Source organism: Diaporthe batatas (genome assembly GCF_019321695.1).
Source record: "Diaporthe batatas strain CRI 302-4 chromosome Unknown Contig00008, whole genome shotgun sequence".
NCBI classification, from domain to species: domain Eukaryota; kingdom Fungi; phylum Ascomycota; class Sordariomycetes; order Diaporthales; family Diaporthaceae; genus Diaporthe; species Diaporthe batatas.
This window is the reverse complement of record NW_025408555.1, coordinates 2,055,621-2,073,977: the sequence shown is the minus strand read 5'-3', so window position 1 is coordinate 2,073,977 and position 18,357 is coordinate 2,055,621. Positions and strand designations below refer to the sequence as shown.

Here is an 18,357-nt window from a genome sequence, read left to right as displayed (position 1 = left end):
TGTGGCGGACGCAGGTACAAAGTTTGGCGAACGCGACGGGACCACTCACAAACACACACACCCCCTCCCACTTCCCCCACCCGCACGCGCACCCCGCCAGGCCAGCCGCACGCACAAAGCTGCAGCACGCGGCCGAGACAGCGGATGGGCCGGGCCTCGCCTCAGCAGCGACAAGGTTCGATGTTAGGTTTGGGCCCTGGGGTTGCTGCTTTGTGTACACGGTACTGTTGGCTGGCGGCGGCAGAAGTGGATATTGGGTGGCAGTCAGTGGACGGGAAAAATGGCCTGCAACCGCCAAACCCGAGCAACAGTAGCAGTTGGTTGAGACACTGGCGAGTGACGATCAGCCAGCCAGACTCCAGACTCCAGACTCCAGACTCCAGACTCCAGCCCGGCATGCACGCCAGCATATGCAAGATCGCTTCTTTTAGCGATCTGTCCACCGTCCAGTCCAGGCGTGTCGTGCCGTGGGCGTACCACATCGCAGTGTCCGTCCATGGTGTATGACCTGGGTTACATACTCCATGTATGTTGTATTGTACGGAGTAATGAACCGTCGGGTGGGCTGGCTCGTCCTGATCGGCCGAGACGGCCTGTCACTCTTGGTCCCTGGCCCACGGCCCACGGTTCGGAGAGGCCGTGATGCCGTCCCACTGGGGGCACTGGGCACCGGGGAGAGGGGGCCAAGCACCAGCCAGCAACTGGGAGCCGCATTGCCGTACATCTGACTGATTGAGATGTGTTGTGTGTGCTGTGTTGTGTTGCGTTGGGTTGGGCTGTGGCCAGCCTCTTGTCGGGCTCAGGACACAGCCAGCCGTCGTCTGTTGGTCGTTTCGCCTGAAGCTGGCAGGGCTGGCAGGGCTGGCCGGCAGGGGAGGCAGTTCGCTCGCACAGACGCCAACTCCAGACTGGCCCCAGAATCAGATAGATGGGATGCATTCCATTGTTACTGTTGCTGTTGCTGTCGGTCGGGCGTGCGAGTCGACACGACTGGCAGGCTGCTGATTGATTGGTGTGTAAGACACGCATAACCAAAACAACCGGCCTGCAGGCTGCATCTGCTTGTCTTCTTGTCGTTGTCTTCTTCTCGTCAGGGTCCTCGTATGTGGTGACCCCCTTTCTGCCGTGACGATTCGCCTAGGGAACACGCTTCATTTTGGATTGTTGTGGGTCAAGGTTTTGGTTCATGCACCCTTGCAGCAGCAGCAGCAGCAGCAATTGAGTCTTCCTTCCTTCCTTCCTTCCTTCCCTTCTTTCTGCCGTTCATCAGCCCGTTTGCGATACGTGCACCGTACTGACTATCTGACTGACTGTCGTCCCCACCCAGCGCCTGCCCCCGATTCGCCAACGTCGTCCTTCGGTTCCGTCCCCCTTCGACTGGGAGGGCCCGCCCGTTTTCTTCTGGAAGCCTCAACCCTGTCGACCCTGCCCGCTGCTGGTCCATCTGTTAACGTGCTCAGCCCACGGCCGTGGCAAAGTTTAACTTGACATACTTCCGCTACCCCACTTGTAAACACCTGCCATCCGGTCAACCTCCAATCAAAGTATCGGGTACAGAGTGCTACGTAGTACACACATTGCAGAGGTGGCTTTATTATGATGGTGCACGTTGTGCAGGCTGGTCTCACCAAGTCTCACCAGGAGACTTCTGCACGCGAATGCAAATCACTTCCAGCTTCACACTGCCCTGCTGCTTCGTTTTGCCTTTTCAGAAACTGTGCAGAGTGCCAGAGTCCAGAGGCTGCAGGTGCAGGGCCAGGCAGGCCAACAAAGCATTATGACCAGACCAATATTATTATATGCATTATCGCAGAGATGGAGGTCATTTGCCAATCCGGGTTCAGGCGCTAGGCCCGCCAGAGTCGGATCCTTGCCGGCAGCTAGCACTCATTAGCTAGGCTTCTGGCGTCTGGCTTCTCCCCGTTGCGACCATTTGAACCTGCCTGCCCGCCTGCTGGGCCAACCGCTGGACCTTTTTTGCCTGGGCAACCCTGGCCTTGACTGACTTGCCCTGCTATCAACTAACACTAATAAATAAGCGCGAAGACGGCAAGGACGGGCACCAGAGCAGGGCAGGCCAGGAGCCATCAAGTACATAGGCACAGAGGTACATAGGTACTTACCTAGGTACTCAGGTACATCGCACTTGTTCACTGCAACCCTACACCACCTCCCCCCCCAAAACCTCCATTCCAGGCCTTCAGGCCTTGCAGACCCCCAAGCTCATGTGGACCAACCGTGCCTGCATCGCACCTGCAAGCTGCTGTGAGTCGGGACAGTTTGATTTGACAGGCACAATTCTGCCGCTGCCACTGCCACTGCCACTGCCCATTGCCCATTGCCCATTGCCCACTGCCCAGACTTAGCGTTTTGCTTGGGTGCTTGAGTGCTGTGCCTAGCTACCTGGCTCTACCTGGCCCTGCCTGGCTCTCCCCACCTGCCAGCTCACACATACAACCTCATCTCATCTCCATCTCCATCTCCATCTCTGTCCCGGTCTCCCGTCGCCGCCCGTCCCCATCCCATCCCAATCCAATCCCACCCCATCCCATCCCACCTCGCCGCCGCCGGTGCAGCCAGCCCGTTCTTGTTTTCGCCCCTCCTCTCCTCTAATCCAATCCCCCCCCTCTGCCTCTCCCCTCCCTCCTTGTGACAAGAATCACGCGCTCATCAGTCACCACCCGCAAATCACAACCGTGAACAAGAACAACTTGGACTGCCTGTTGCTGTTCTCGTGACTGGTTTGGCTGCAGACACTACAGACAGGAAGACAGCAAGACAGACTGACTGACAGGCCACATACACAGCCCTGTCACCCTGCCTGACGACTGACTCTGCGGCGGCCCATCAGTCCATCTATCTCATTTCGAACCTCGCCCGCCGTGTTTTGTCCGCCTTTCCTCTTTGGGACTTAGGTGTGCCTCTTCCATCCACGCCGACCCCAGCAAGTCCCAGTCTCCCAGTCTCGCAGTCCCTCCTCCAGTCGCCCACACCCAGAGCTGCGAGCCCGACACGACCGATATTTTTTAGCCCCATATTTTCCCTGCGAGGGAACTGCCGCCGAAGCCTGGCAGCTGTTCGTTCTCGTTCGAAATTTCGACGACGAAACCCTCTCTCCATCTGTGCCCTCCAGCTGTGCCCTCCAGCAGTTCTGCCTCTGCCAAGGTCCGCCCAAGGCCCAACCAGAGAGGTCAAAGGTGCATGCAACGGTGCAAAGTCAAAACGCCAAAACGTCAAAGGTCAAAAAAAGGCCCAACCTGGATATCCCCACCTCCGTTGAAGACGGCGACGACAAGGACGATAACAACAACCACGACAGAACTGTGATAGGCACATAGACTGCGACAGCCACACCCCACAGCGAGCAGCGACCGTGCATATTTTTTTGTATCTCTTGCTCGTCTCGGCTCGTCTCGTCCTGCCTGCCTGTCCCGCGCTCTCCCCTTCCCTCGCCTGGCCCTCGCGTCATTGTCGTTGACCGCCTCGGGGCGACAATATCGAATAATAAAGGGGACCGTTGACTCCCTGGCCCCTCCCCACTCCAGGAGATTTCCTCCATTCCCGCAGCGCCGCAGCACCGCACTCGCAACGCACTGCACCGCATTCTTGCCAGCGCTGCAACCTCTTTTTTTCGGTGAGAGTTTCCCTTTTCCCCTTCCTCAACCCCATATGAGCCCCCTACCATTTCCCTTCCCCTGGCTCTGTCACTTGCCACTGCCACTGCCACTGCCTCTACCTCCGTCCCTGCTCCCATCTATCTTGGGCTTTTCTCCCTCCTTGTCGTTTCCCTGCTCGAGATCTCCATCATAGAAAACAGCACACCCGACCCCATTTATCACAAGCCTCTTCTCTAATACCGTCCCTGAACAGCTCTGCGCCACCTCACCCTGTCGCATCCTCCACCCCTGCGACTCTCCAACCCTCCCCTCCCGACAACACAACCGCCGCAACCACAACAGCCGCCACCGCCTCGCGACATCCTGCTACCTGATCCGGACAGCTTGCCTCTCCGCCTCCCTGGCAAGCTGTACGCCTGACTCTCTGATCCCCCCTACCCCAGCAGTCCCGCCACGGCCGCGTGCCCCTGCCAAGACACATACATGAGCATCATGGCCCACCCACAGCAGCCTGACGCGTTCGCCGCGTATGGGTCCTACAATGGCGGAATGGGAAACAGATCGCCAAACTCTACAAGGAATGGCTACTCTACTCTGCCCTCGGGTATGGGCGCAAACCGCCAGCCCAGCCAGAGGCAGCAGCAGCAGCAGCAGCAACAACAGCAGATGGAGGCCGCCAGCCAGCAGGGCGCCTCTATGTACCCCATGATGGATCGGTACGGCATCCTCGACAGCATCACACGTGGGCCCCCTCCGACGGTGTCTGGCATGCCCGGAGAGTATATGGCAGGCAACCAGTCCGCGTGGAACTACAACGGCGCCGGCTCCTCGGCCACCGTCAACGGCCCAATCCCTGATGTCAGATCTCGGTCCGTCAACAGGAGACCAGGCATTCCAGATGTCAGTTCAGGCCGATCTCCGCTGTCGCTTCTCCGATATCCCGCTGACCCTCACCCCCAACAGTACTGGATGCAACAGTCTGACCCAACCAGTCATCCCGGCATCGGTCTTCAGGCCCCTAACCAGCCCGTCTACAACCCCCAGGGCGTCCCCTACGCCCAGGTCATGAACGGCATGGACCAGCTCCGATCCCAGCCGCACATGTTCTCCGAGGCCCGCCAGTCCCACCACGACAAGAAGGACGACCTGATACCCACCGCCATCGTCATCAAGAACATCCCCTTCAACGTCCGCAAGGAGGTCCTGCAGGCCATCATGATGGAGATGAACCTGCCCCAGCCCTATGCATTCAACTACCACTTTGACAATGGCGTCTTCCGCGGCCTTGCCTTTGCCAACTTCTCGAGCGCCGACGAGACGAGACAGGTCATTGATCGCATGAACCAGCTGGACGTTCAGGGGCGCAAGCTGCGGGTCGAGTACAAGAAGATGCTGCCGGAGCACGAGCGGGAGCGAATCGAGCGGGAGAAGCGCCAGAAGCGCGGCCAGCTGGAGGAGCAGCACCGCCCCATGCCCGCCCTTCAGCACCAGGCCTCGCTGCAGTCCCTGCACAGCCGGGACAACGAGGCCCCTGCCTCCCGTTCCTCACCGAGCCGTAAGTCTGCCGCTCCCTCGACCCAGCGCCCCAGAGGCTCACCGCGCACAGGCGACTACGATCTCAACGACCCCGCCACCCTGAACAACTACATCAAGATGCGAAACTACCGGGAGGATGCCAACAACAACGACTACCTCGTCTTCGATGCCTCCATCGCCCCCGAGGAGCGCCGTGTCATTCACATCCTGGCCCACAACATGGGCCTGCACCACGGCTCCTACGGCACCGGCGAGAGCCGCTGTGCAGTTGTCTGGAAGGAGAACATGGGGCCGCCGGACCTGGCCGTCAACTCGAGTCACACGCCTGTGCCTGCCGTGGACCAGCTCCAGTACCCGGCCAACAGCAAGAGCCTGGCGCGTGCCGCCACCATCGACTTTGGCGAGCAACGGACCTCGAGCACCAATGGCTACGGCGCTGTCGGTCGGCACGGTAACCCGGCGCTCGAGATCCCCGACAGCAGCCCGGACGGCATCAACAGCATCGCCAACCTGCGGACCATCAGGAGTATGGCCGAGCTCGGAAGACCCGGGCAAAACCTGCAGGCGAGGACCCCAAGTCCCCGTGAGTCGGGCTACCCGACCTCGTCCCTGCGCCTGAACGAGCATGGTCTGTCGTCGCGCCCTGACCTCTCGAGTGCGTTCCAGGGGCTGGCTGCCACACCTACCACCCCTGGAGGTAGCCTCAACCACCGCGCGTCCGACCTCAGCCTCTCTGGTGTGACCAACAACCTGAGCTCTCTCAGCGTCGCGGAGGCCCCTTATGAGTCGAGTCGTCTACGGGAGAACCCTGGTGCTATTGGCAGCCAGCGGCCCGGCGTGAACGGCCTGAGTGCTCGCAACGCGCCTGAGCGCCAGCCCCGCGGTCCCGAGACCGGCTGGGAAAACGTGGGCTTCAATGGCCGCCGGGTCAATGGACACGCGCAGCGCGGCAGCGGTTCGTCCAAGCTGTCGTCCCAAGATTCGTGGAGTTACTGACGCGTCTCCTGCAGACTCGTCCGAGAACTTCCACGGCAGCGGCGCAAGCAGCAGCCTCTACTCCCACTAGTGTGGCGAGATCAACCTCAAGCCTTGGCACACATCTGGAACGATCGATTACCCAACCTCAATCAAATCCTACCCAACGAATGTCAAGGCCACCCTTGCACGGCGCACGTCATTGCTTTTTGATCTATACGTTTTTATATGCGATGAAATTTCGCGACGCTTCTGGCTTGCAGATTTACTCCCCTCGATTTTTCCGTTTTCATACCAGCCGACCGTGGAAGATATCCTCGGCGGCCTAATGCTACCAGAACGCGGCACACGGTCACGAATCAACACATCTTTGACGCCGAGCGGAGGACTTCCACCAGATATCGATACCTCCACGACCTGACGACTGGACGCTTGCCAAATCAACAAAGAAGTAGAAACGCCCAACAGCGGTTCTCGATTGTCGATCAGGGTTTCACAGAATTTACAACAGAGAGCTTATATGGGCGACCATTTTATGCCGTACGACTCAGCATTCACGGGGCATTGGCTGAAGGGGCTTGACGGGCTCACGTTCCCACACCGGTCAAGTCCCGGAGTCCAGGGCTCTCGCAAATCGAGGCTACCCACTTCCACCAAGCGCGTCCTCGGCAGAGGGCGCGCTCCTCGACCATGCCCCGACGACCGTTATGCCTTTACGACGATACGTCTAGATGGCCTCTAGATCATCCTGTTCTCAAGAACGGACACAACAAAACACAACAGACCCCTTGGCTTTCGGCCCCTCAGCCACCATCTAATTATGACGAAATCCGACGTCGCTTGCTTGCAATGTCTTCAGGCGTGGGCCTTTGTCCCCGCCCCGCCTCCCGGTCAGACGCCGATGGAGTTCCTCGGCCGTCCCCTCTGCAATGTTTATCGGTTTTCCAACCTCAAAAAGTTTGGTGATGGACCTTTGCTCTCGGGTCCTTGTATCATTATTATGACCCTTCCCACGACAGATGATATATGGATTACAGCCCCCCGCCCCCCTGTTTCAATATCCCTCTCTCCCCCGTTTGATCACGGCACAATCAACCACGTCTTCTTTTTTGGCCTGCATCCCTTGTAGTATTACCATCACATTCGTTTATGGCTTATAATGGACATCATCTTGGCGGACCTCGAAGCTCTTATTGGACGGCTTATACCAGCCTGGAAGACCATGCTCTTGTGACGACAACTTAGACATGGTGGGATTCTCATTCAGGGTATGGCGGTTGAAGGTGGGACCGACGTCAAAGTGTTGCTGGTTGGTGCACTGAGTGAGTTTGATTTCAGGGTCGCCATGGCAAGGAAAGGAGGGGGAATTTATTTGGAGAAGCGCCTCAGCTCGGCTGTCGGGACCGGCGTAGCTTCTTGGTAACGCACACACAGACACGTCTTTTGCATGGAAACGGAGTGAAAGGGGTTGGTTGGCTGACTTGAATAATGCCAATGTTGGTTGACCTTTGGTATATTCCCCTGGGGTGGTTTGGTGGGCGGGTGGAGGATTTTAAAGTCTTAATGTTGGAGGGAGGGAGGGAGGCAGGGGGAGGTCACAAAAAAAGGAGAGAAATCTATTTTTCCTTTTTTTACTTTCTTCAGCACGCACGCACGCACAGAGATACCGGAGTCGGGGAATTACATAGTTGGTCGACATAGCGCTTTTGGGCTGGTGGGTTGAGTCGAGTTGAGTTGAGTTAGTCTGTGAGTGAGTTGAGTGATGAAACTGAGAGAGAATTCCAACCAACCAGCCCGATGAGACGAAGTGCTGAATTAATGGGGAGGTGAAACCATTGTGTGTGGTCTAAGTGTCTTGTGTCTTGTGTGTGTGATTGTATGTGAGAGTGATTACTTGTTGATGTGTAGTTTGATGTGTGGATGAAGTGCAATACATGTCTGTCTACATACCTAGGTATGGTCCGGGTTGCTTGCTTGCCCAGGTACATTTGTATGTCCGTCCGTAACATGTCTCAGGAAACATCTCCCGGGCCCCGGTTCGCATCCATGAATGAGCTAGGGAGCCGGGGACAATGGGACATCTAGACTTGGACTGTTGAAGTCGGTTGGCTGCAGGTAAGCCAGCACTGAGGTGGGCAGTTAGGTAGGGGTACAAGCTGGAGGTCTAGAACTACACAACTAATCAACAACCAACCGCCCAACCGACCATCCCATCCCATCGCACCCCTCGCAAGGAACGGCTTTCTCCCATCCGTCAATGACCTCTAAAATGCATAGGTGGGTCTCGTTCATCCGGCGTGTATGTACGTATGTGTGTATGTGCTAGTCATCCACATGGACAGTAGACATTTCCCTGCAGCGAGAAGGGCGGGGGGGCAGGCCTCTTCTCGCGCCACCCGAGACTGCCACGGGCCGGCTATCTCCTCGATGTCTTTAAGTACCCCATAGCTAGATATTCCTTTGCTTACGTCCGGGCCGGGCCAGGCACCAGTGCTAGTGGTCAGTACCTAGTCACCCCGGGCCCGCCCGCCCCGACAGGCCGTCTGCCGCCACTTTTGCCACCGCGCATGGATCCCTTTCTAGGTTCCAGGCCGGGGTTTCCCGAGGGGGTGTTGGGGGGTTGGGTCGTCCCGTCGAACGTGTGTGGGGTGTCTGTGTCGGCGGTGGCGGGGGGAGGTCGTGCGGTCGGGGATGGCCCTGTGCGCCTTTGGAGGCTCTCGTTTGTTGTTTGTTTGTGTGTTGGTTGGTTGGTTGGTTGGTTGTTGCTGGCATGGCGGCGGGCGGGTTGTCCGGTTATTGGGTAATGGTTCTGAGTTGGCTTTGTGAATAATCCTTTTCTTCCGAGACGGGCGTGGGGGCTGGGGCTGCGAGGACATGGTGATGATGGTTTATTGTGTGTTTTTGGTGTCGGTGGATAGTTCAGACGCTTTGGCTGCCTGGCTGGATGGCTGGGTGACTGGGCACTGACGCTCTTGGTCTTGACTCTTTGTAAGGGAGAAGGAAAGGGGTCCTCAGCATGTCAGGCGGCCATAATCGTCGGTGTAGATGCGGTCATCTGGAAACGAGACGAGGAAAAGAAGAGGTCAGCGGCATCCTCCCATCCTCGTACGTACAAAAGAGGGGGGTTGTGGCGGAGGTTGTTTGGGTAGGGAGTAGTTGTCGGTAGGGAGGAGGTGCTGCCGGCCAGTGTGTCTGGAAAAAGAAAAGAAAAATAACCTTGGGAGAGGTTGAAGGGTGTCTGTCGTGAGGGTGGAGAGGTGGGGGCGGGTGTTGCTGAGACGCACTGAGGTTCACCGAAGAAGACGTCCTCCCACCGGTGACGGCGCGGACGCACACGCACTGCATGACGACCTGGGAGCTCTGCATGGCGCAGTCCGAGCAGGAGGGTCTGAGGAAGGCGTTGCCGCTGTGACCCACCCGGTTACATGTCAGTGTCAGTCAGTAAGTCAGACAGAAGAAGGAGGGGGCGTTCCACAAAAGGGAGACTCTTGTCATCTAAGAACAAAAACAAAAAACAGAAAAGGAGAAGAGGAGAAGAATCCTCAAACAGACTCGGACAGATTGCATGTGGACAGACACTATCAGGGGGGGAGAAGGGAGGGGGAGAAGGGGGCGGCCGCTCAGCTAGCTGGACGGGCCCCCTCGGGCTCTCGACTCACTCACCCGGCCTGCCAGACCATGGCGTTCGCCGTGGGGTCGACGCCGATGCAGCGGTTGAGATCGAGGGAGGAGACGGCCCAGTGCCTGATGAGTGCCAGTGTGTTCGTGTCCGGGCCGGCGCAGTAGCCCGTCAGGCTCACCTGGCCGCTGAGCATCCACCAGGCGCAGGTCGTGTTGAAGGCCGCGGCGGCGCCGTGGGCCACCATGGCCGTGGCTGTGGTGATGATGTGGCTGGGTTGCATGTTGGGTGGGTGTCGACGCGGGGGGGGGGGGGGAATTGGTTTGAGATTCGACTTGTGGGGTTGCTGTGATGAGTCAGGGGGAGATGGAGAGAAGGTGAGTGACTCGGATGGTCTGTGGTGAAGGAGGAAGCTCTGGAAGGAATAAGACGGGCGGAGGAGCAGACGGACGCCACAGGGCTTTTGTGCTCGGCCGGGAGGAGCGTTCATGGAGAAGTTACGGGGTGAGGGCGGTGGGTTGGTTGCTCTTACTTACTTGCCCTTAGCAGACCGTGACGTTCAAGTTGTTATTCATATCGAAGCTCGCATGCTTTTCTACGTCCACGGCCGCAAATACGGATTGTACGCTTGTGGAAATTGGCAAATGGCTTAGATGTTCTCTACATGCAGAAACAGAGCTCTACATGCTGCTCTGCTCTACTCTTGGTTTATCTAGGGCGATATGCCGAGATTTAAGAAAACACGAGCGTCGTCTATGACGTTACAAATGTGCCGGCCTTCCGCCTGAGCTCCATCGTCGCCTTGGTTGGGGGTATCATCGTCCTGCCTATACAGCTCGGCGGTGGTCTCTCATCCAGGGGCTTCAAGTCGTAGTTCAGGAGCAAATACGCAACCAGCATCTTGAGCTCGTGGGCAACGAAGAAGCGCCCGGGGCTGTCGCCATCATGTTGTCAGCACTGAAGGAACAATAGAGGAAAGGAGGAAAGGAGGAAAGGAGGAAAGGAGGAAAGGAGGAAAGGAGGAAAGGAGGAAAGGAGGAAAGGAGGAAAGGAGGAAAGGAGGAAAGGAGGAAAGGAGGAAAGGAGGAAAGGAGGAAAGGAGGAAAGGAGGAAAGGAGGAAAGGAGGAAAGGAGGAAAGGAGGAAAGGAGGAAAGGAGGAAAGGAGGAAAGGAGGAAAGGAGGAAAGGAGGAAAGGAGGAAAGGAGGAAAGGAGGAAAGGAGGAAAGGAGGAAAGGAGGAAAGGAGGAAAGGAGGAAAGGAGGAAAGGAGGAAAGGAGGAAAGGAGGAAAGGAGGAAAGGAGGAAAGGAAAGGAAAGGAAAGGAAAACACTGACCAAGCATGCCTCCCATGCCCAAAACCATAGTGCTCAACACTAGTAGTGACCATCCCCATCTTCGCAACCCTCAGCCCTCCATCCGCGCTCTTCTCGCCAGCAGCCCGGGCCTCGTACTCCTCCCGCAGCCGCGAGTACCGGAACGCATCGTACCTGTCGGCCAGGGGCCCAAAGATGTCCTCGTCGTGCTGCGTGCACCATATCGGGCAGGACAGGATGGTGCCGCGCGAGAAGTGCTGGCCCGTGGCGTCGTTGGTCACGCCGCCGGGGGCGACGACCTTGCGGATGACCATCGTCTGCGCCATGGCGTTGACGCGCATGCTCTCGCGGATGGCGCTGTCGGTGCGGTGCAGCCGCGACAGCTTGGCCTTGTTCCACTCGCCGCGAGGCTCCTCGCCGTCCAGGACGCGCGTCATCTCCTCGCGCAGGGCCGCGGTGATGTTTTGGCTCCTGTCGTGGCCCAGGAAGTCGAGCAGCGCGTGCAGCGTCGTGATGGCCGTCGTGTGGATGGCGGCGAAGTTGAGGGGCAGCAGCCGCTGGGATATGCGCACGGGGTCGAGCTCGTCGGCGCGCCCCTCGGCCGTCGCCACGGTTATGGTCCAGGTGATGTAGTCGTTGGGGGCCCTCCAGTCCTTGTAGGCCGGGTCGCCGCGCTCCCTGGCGGCCATGTCCTCGAGGCGCTGCTTGATCAGGGGCACGCTGTGCTTGGCCGTCTTGCGGTAGTGGTACTTGCTCGCCAGCCCGGCCAGCGGGCCCACGATGGGCTTGATGATGGTCGGGATCATGGGGAGGGTCATCAGGTCCCGCGTCACGTCCTCAGTGAAGTTGAGCATGTTGTCGAGGTACTCCTTGTTGTCGCTCAGCTCCTGGCCCACGAACATCAGGTTGGTCACCTTGGGGATGAGGACCATCAGGGAGTCCCAGATGTTGACTGTCCTCCACTCCTTGGCGTCCGTCCCGTAGATATCGTCAACGCAGGCCCGGATCTGCCGGTCCAACCCCGATAAGGGCGGCCAGGTGCCTCGCCAGCGAGCGGTGGACCACGTGCTCCTGGTACGGCTCCTCCAGGACCCTCTTGTCGACAAAGCTGTAGTCCCCGTTCAGGATGTCGTAGTGGGCAGCAGCCGTCGAGATGATGTGATCCGGCTGATCCAGCATCCAGTTCATCTGCGACCTCGGGATGACCACCTCAGGCGGCGTCCCGAGCAGCCCCGGGATGATGAACGCCTTGCCATCCTTGCTGTACTTGTCGTAGCCATCCTGGATCCAGCCCTTCATCTCCGTGAATGCCGCGAGGAAGCTCTTGCCCGCTCCCACGCGAGGGATATCCTTGGCATAGCGAGGAGCACGCAGCCAGGTCAGGAAGAGGGACAGTGCGGTGGATGCGAGGACCCCGGCCAGGATGTTGCCCAGGGTGAGCAGCTTGGGCTGGCCCTCAGTTGAGCTCATGTTCGATGGTTTAGAAGAAGCCAGATGCAGAAGTAAAGAGTGTCAAGGGAACGAGAAGAACGGTAACGCAGACATCATGGCGCCTGAGGTCGATCATGAGGCGCCATGTCGGGGTGATGCCAAGTCCGTCGGCGCGCCTGCGCTGCAGGAGTTTGGCCCCCGTGGTAATACATGCTATAGTGTCTGTGCTTAACATCTGGGCCGGTTTCATTGGACGGGCCATCGCCCGAGGATTTGTTTCAACGTGCCCCTGAACGGCGGACTCCGCCCTGTCATCATAAGCTCACAAGCTAGTAAATCTAAGAGATAGCGCAGTGCCTCTGTCTCGATTCAGAAGCCTTACTAACATAGGAGTATATCCCTGAAGTCTCTACCTAAGATCTTCAGCTACGGGGGGGGGGGTAATCAAACAGTAGAACAGGACTGCCAGTGATGGAGAGGCACGCTTTTACAGTTTATCTTGCTATAGCCTGACGTTGATGAGCTTGTTTCGTTCTCAACCCATATATATCCGAAAGGCCTACGGTCCCGTGGGCTACTTGTGTCGACAATTCCAGTCAGCAGGGCCGCCTCCTCCCCCCTCCCCCTCCCCGCTTGTCTTTCATACCCCCCCTATTTACACGTAAACCCACTACACTACCCGCACTGAGGTCTTCTGTGTACTTGGAGTTCAAAATATCTTTAATGTAATGGAGTGGAGTGGGCTTGTTTACACACACTACACTACACTGATTACACCAACTTTAGTGAGCGGCAACACTAGGCGACAGTCAGACCATCTCACATGTCCCGATTGACAGAGGTTATCTGACATGAAATCTGTGGTCACAGCCAGTATTGAGTACACCCAGATTTCTTCCAGTAGATGAGCCGCCTTGGTTCTGTTCTGGAACCAAACCAGACGATGGGTGTGTCTCGCCCCATCAGGCAAGCTGGCGAGGCTCTTCTTCAAGAAGCAAAACATAACCCTGATGTTGATTTACTATGTATCACCTTTCATATTATTTAGTTAGTGCCACACTTCTTATTGATTAGTCAATATCTGCTGTCAAGTTGATGGCTCCCTTGGGCTCCTTGTCATTCACTGTATGTTACAGCTCCATTATCACCTGGGCAGTGATTAGATATCTCATTTGGGTCCCCGATTTCATTTTAGTCTAGGCCTTTTCATATTTTATGAGCCCTGTACAACCAGTCAGGAGGTATTAATCAGCATATTGAGACATACTCCCCACTCCCCCTTTTGTGACTGTTGGAGGACTGCATCAAAGAAGAGGCAAAGTCACCTTGGCAGTCATTAATTTGACAGGCCTGTGTAAGGCAAGGCAGTATTCAGCTTGATGACCTATTGATGTAGCATGTTGTCCTCCTCGTATTCAAACCGACACCCCATTGCCACTCACCCCTTTGCACCGAATCTTGGCATCTTTCCCTCAAATTTTATAAAACCTGTGCGTGACGCTCAATTCAACCCCTCTTTTCATACCGAAGCTTCTGCAGAGAGATCATCAAAGGCTCAACGCACAGGCCAAAAAGAACCCTTTCAATCATGGATCCAGCAACCATAATTGGGACCACGTCTGCTATCCTCAGCTTCGTTCAATTCTCTGGAAACCTCATTTCAGTGGCCTCCAAGATCTACGAGAGTTCGGACGGCGCCGTTGACGACAACCGAAAGCTGGAAGAGGTTGTCACCGATTTCCAAACTCGCCTCCGGAGTCTACAGCCATTGGACACAAGCTTCTGCACCACTGATTCCCAAGCTGAGGTGTCTGCGGCCAAGACCGATGCCGAGAAGAGCCTCTTGCGGACGGCCAGCCAATGTGAGACGCTTGGTAATGTGATACTCGAGATCCTGAGCAAGACCAAAGCAAAAATCATTCAGATCGACGAGACACAATCACCATCCTTATTGAGGCGTTCTTGGAGGCGCATCCGCAAGGATGCTCCTGTTGACATTGCTGGTACGAGCAAACCGACATTGACGGAGGCGATCAGAGCGAGTATCCAGACCGTCTGGCAAAGAGACAAGATCGGCGTCCTCCGCCAGGAATGGGAGTTCTGCGTGAGCCGATTGAATGCAGATCTCCAGAGGTGAGTCGAATTCTCCAGCCGCCGTGGTCATGGGTAATAACGTCCCTTGAAACATAGGCTGGACGCAGAAGGGAAGCACGATGTCATATGCAGGGCATTTCAAAAGAACTCGGAGCAGGTTGACAAGATTGGACACCTTCTCGAGTCGCTGATGCAGCACCGAATCCCCCAGTTCGAATGTCTGCAGTCCTTCCTCGACGACTTTAAAGAAGCCGATGAACCCCGCCACTTGGAGCAGAGAAACATTGGATGGATACTGAAAGCTTTGGAATTTGATTGCATGAACGCAAGAAGAGACCAGGTAGAGGACACCGTGGGAAACACCTTCAAGTGGCTCATCACCAACGATGCCGTGCCGCATGATCATCCCGAGCTGAAGGTCTCTTTGAAGACATGGTTGAGTAATGGCACCGGTGTCTTCCATGTTACAGGGAAGCCAGGGAGTGGCAAGAGTACTCTCATGAAGCTCGTCGACCGGGCTGCAGAGACCCAGTGGCAGCTTGAGAGGTGGGCTTCTCGGACAGGGGATCGTCTCATCATTGCGAGGTTCTATACATGGAAAGCAGCAAATGCGCACCGTCTTCAAAATCAGGAGGAGGGCCTAACTCGTACTCTGCTCCACCAGATCCTCACCGCCGCCCCCGAGCTTGCGCGAGTTGCATTTGCCAAGCACCCTTGCTGGAACCCTCAAGAACATCGTCTCGCCAAACACTTGTCTCGGAGCCAAGGCATTTCAGCAACCATTCGTCTCGAGCCAGAGGATATCCTCGCTGCATTAGAGAGCCTTTTCCGCGTTGAGGGATACTGTTTCTTCCTCCTGATTGATGGCATGGACGAATTCGAGAAGCCACACAACCATCGCGCAATCGCAGAACGCGTCCGGCAGTGGAGCTCTTGCAATTTGCAGAGAGTGAAGGCCTGCGTGTCAAGTCGCGAGGAAAATGCTTTCATGGGCAAGTTCTCTGCTGACCAGCGTCTGCGGTTGCATATGGTGACCGCTTCAGATATCCGCCAACTAGTGGACGTACGTTTGATGGAGCACGATCATTTTCGACAAGCCTCCCCATCCGATCGCCATGACCTCACCCACAAACTTATGGACAAGGCTGAAGGCGTGGTCCTCTGGGTGGTCCTCACGATCCACGAGCTCAAGATGCTCATGGATGACAGCCAGAGCTTCCGAATACTTCTTGAAGAAGTGGACAGGCTTCCAGGGGAAATGGAAGATTTCGTGCGCGAAATACTCAGTCGAATTCCAGACGCATACAAGGAGGAGTCCGAGGCTATCTTGTTTGTTGCATCCACCACACTTGCCAAGGATTCCCGACTCTTGACTCTGTTCCATTATTCAATGCTCCGAAGATGTATCAAAATTCATGACCCGGATGCTGTCCATAACCCCTCCGCCATGAGCTTGGACGAAGCTGTTTTACATATGAAAGAATTCAGATCCAGGCTTCCGAGTTTGTGCAAAGGGCTGGTCGAAATAGCACCTAGCTCGGATTGCAATCTTCTGTATCACGACATGAGTGATGAAGATAGATGCACCACCATACAGTGCAGCCACCGCTCGGTGTTTGACTTTCTGCGGAATCGCTCCGACAAAACCTCGGTTATAGTGGACTCCAAATCCTCTTCTGGAACCCGGGTCATTCTCCTGGTAGTTCACTCGGTCATCGAGATCATAAAAGCAATCCCATGGGACAAGACCCGAACCAGCTGGTTTGGAGGGAAGGGGGAAAAACCTGATTATTTGACACGTCTATTGGGGTCGATCCAAGATGAACTGCGCCGCAATCCCCAGTGGGGCAACTTGATCTTTCCGTTATTAAGGACACTCGAAGCGACTATTCTTCGCAGCCAAGGGGCCATAGCAGCTACCGTGCCATTCAACTCAATGACTTCGATCGATGTCCGACTCGAATCAGATACGTTGACTCTATTCTTTCTTGCGTTACAGCTAGACTTTTGCGAGTACATCCAGTGGGCGACGAGGAACTATCCTCGGTGGATTCTGACACGGGAAGCCAAGACATACATTACGGCATCATTCAGAAACTCTGAAGTTTTGGGTATGCCTTCAATGCTAGTCCACGGAGTACGTACACTGCCAACTCGATGCCTGACAGAGAGTGGGTGGTTGTCGATCAACGAACCACTCTCACCTGGATGGAAAGCCTTCCCAGGCGCCCCGCACCTCCAGCAGGCGTCTATGTGGGTCAGGGCCTTGATTTTCTACATCTTAGATTCTCGAGAGGATTTTATATCACACATGGGGAGACCCGACTTGCACGTCGAATTTGAGGCGGCATTGGCAGCCGGAGCAGAGCCCCGCATTCGATTCAACTGGTGGTCTCAAGCAGAGTTTGCTGTTCCACATCGCGGCGTCAATCGAGGAGCTGATCTGGCCCTGGGAACACCATCTCCAACCTCCCCACGTGTGCGAAACCAGGTACCACTTGGCTCTGAATTTGGTGTAACGATAGAAGTGGGAGACTCTCTAGAACCATATCTATTGCAGGGGGCTCGTACACATGAGTCACGGCGGCCAGAACGGGATGACACGAGTCTCATAATGTTTTTTGTGAGCCGTTTTCAAAAAGCGTCAGGGACAGCGACGTTGAAAGACATGGTTAAGGTACTGGTCAATCCTGACATGATACGACGTCAACGTCCCCTGGATGAATATAAAGGCAATAAAAGTTGGTATCAAGGAGAATTGAGGAGAGAATGCCGATTTCTCCAGGCTATTGACGATGCTCTTGCCAGGGTTGGTGTGTTCGATACCCAGTCAGATTTGTACCCCACGGGAACTACAAACGAGAATGATCAGAACCCAGGGACGGGAGAGAGTGAAGACGAACCATGCCAATCACACTGGTTGAGCCTTAGGGGTTACTTCCATAGCTGGCAGACCTTTATCGTTGCCCTCTTAGGTAAGACAAGCCTCCGCCATGCTCGTCTGCCACGGTCTGTAGGGAGACTGCAGATTACTGACTGATAATTATCAAGCAACCCTGCTCGCAGTGCTCTGTGCCTTCCTCATGCACCAACGGTAATGGAAATAGCTTAGGAGGTGCTGGTCGGACACAGCAAAAAGGAAAGAGACCAGATATTCACACCCGCAAAAACGGAGGGTAATACACCTATACTAGACAACTTGGAAATTACTAGGTAAAGTACTCAGGTTAGTACTAAACTAGTTATCTTATAGGCTTGTCCTATAGCATAATATCCTAAAGAAGGTTATCCCAGAGGAGGTTATTCTATAGGAAGTTGTTCTGTAGGAGGTTGTTCTGTAGGAGGTTGTTCTGTAGGAGGATGTCCTGTAGGATAATATCCTAACGAAGGTTATCCTAGAGGAGGTTATTCTATAGGAGGTTGTCCTGTAGGAGGTTGTCCTGTAGGGGTTTATTCCTTGGGGCTTGGGTGTACCCTCCATTTTTTCGGGTGCGAATATCCGATCTCAAAGGAAATGTCTGGTTATGCCAAACACTCAGTCATGGTCAGATAAGCCCAATCGCGCCTGAAACTGATGAGGAATCACTCTTTCTGCATTCTCGATAACGACAACATGATTGGAATTACGGATTGCTAGTGTCCGGAAGAAGACCAACTCTTCGTGTTGCCGGGTACGGACAGCCCTTCATCCTGCGCAGGATGCATCACGAGAATTGCTACCGTCTCGTCGGGCCTGCATTGGTTGATCAGCTTTTTAGGGTAGTATATCAGA

General features: G+C 55.7%; 4 protein-coding genes across 4 annotated transcripts; 2 read left to right on the top strand and 2 right to left on the bottom strand.

Moving 5' to 3' along the window:
- The first annotated feature begins 2,269 nt into the window (after nucleotides 1-2,269).
- KVR01_007310 (uncharacterized protein) lies at nucleotides 2,270-8,127 on the top strand. Its single transcript, XM_044783810.1, has 3 exons — nucleotides 3,672-5,172; nucleotides 5,224-6,108; nucleotides 6,164-8,127. Exons 1-3 carry the CDS (start codon nucleotides 4,101-4,103, stop codon nucleotides 6,217-6,219), a joined length of 2,013 nt encoding a protein of 670 aa, XP_044643563.1. The 5' UTR covers nucleotides 3,672-4,100; the 3' UTR covers nucleotides 6,220-8,127.
- Nucleotides 8,128-9,139: 1,012 nt separating this feature from the next.
- On the bottom strand, nucleotides 9,140-10,030 carry KVR01_007544 (uncharacterized protein; the record flags this gene model as incomplete). Its single annotated transcript, XM_044788748.1, has 3 exons — nucleotides 9,140-9,183; nucleotides 9,413-9,534; nucleotides 9,792-10,030. 3 exons carry the CDS (start codon nucleotides 10,028-10,030, stop codon nucleotides 9,140-9,142), a joined length of 405 nt encoding a protein of 134 aa, XP_044643797.1.
- A 470-nt stretch (nucleotides 10,031-10,500) lies between these two features.
- KVR01_007367 (uncharacterized protein) lies at nucleotides 10,501-12,530 on the bottom strand (the record flags this gene model as incomplete). The annotated part of the gene is made up of 3 exons (XM_044793326.1): nucleotides 10,501-10,681; nucleotides 11,082-12,067; nucleotides 12,123-12,530. 3 exons carry the CDS (start codon nucleotides 12,528-12,530, stop codon nucleotides 10,501-10,503), a joined length of 1,575 nt encoding a protein of 524 aa, XP_044643620.1.
- Nucleotides 12,531-14,079: 1,549 nt separating this feature from the next.
- Nucleotides 14,080-18,348, top strand: KVR01_007296 (uncharacterized protein; the record flags this gene model as incomplete). The annotated part of the gene is made up of 3 exons (XM_044793593.1): nucleotides 14,080-14,624; nucleotides 14,682-17,560; nucleotides 18,236-18,348. The coding sequence occupies 3 exons, from the start codon at nucleotides 14,080-14,082 to the stop codon at nucleotides 18,346-18,348; spliced, it is 3,537 nt and encodes a 1,178-aa protein (XP_044643549.1).
- Nucleotides 18,349-18,357: the final 9 nt, after the last annotated feature.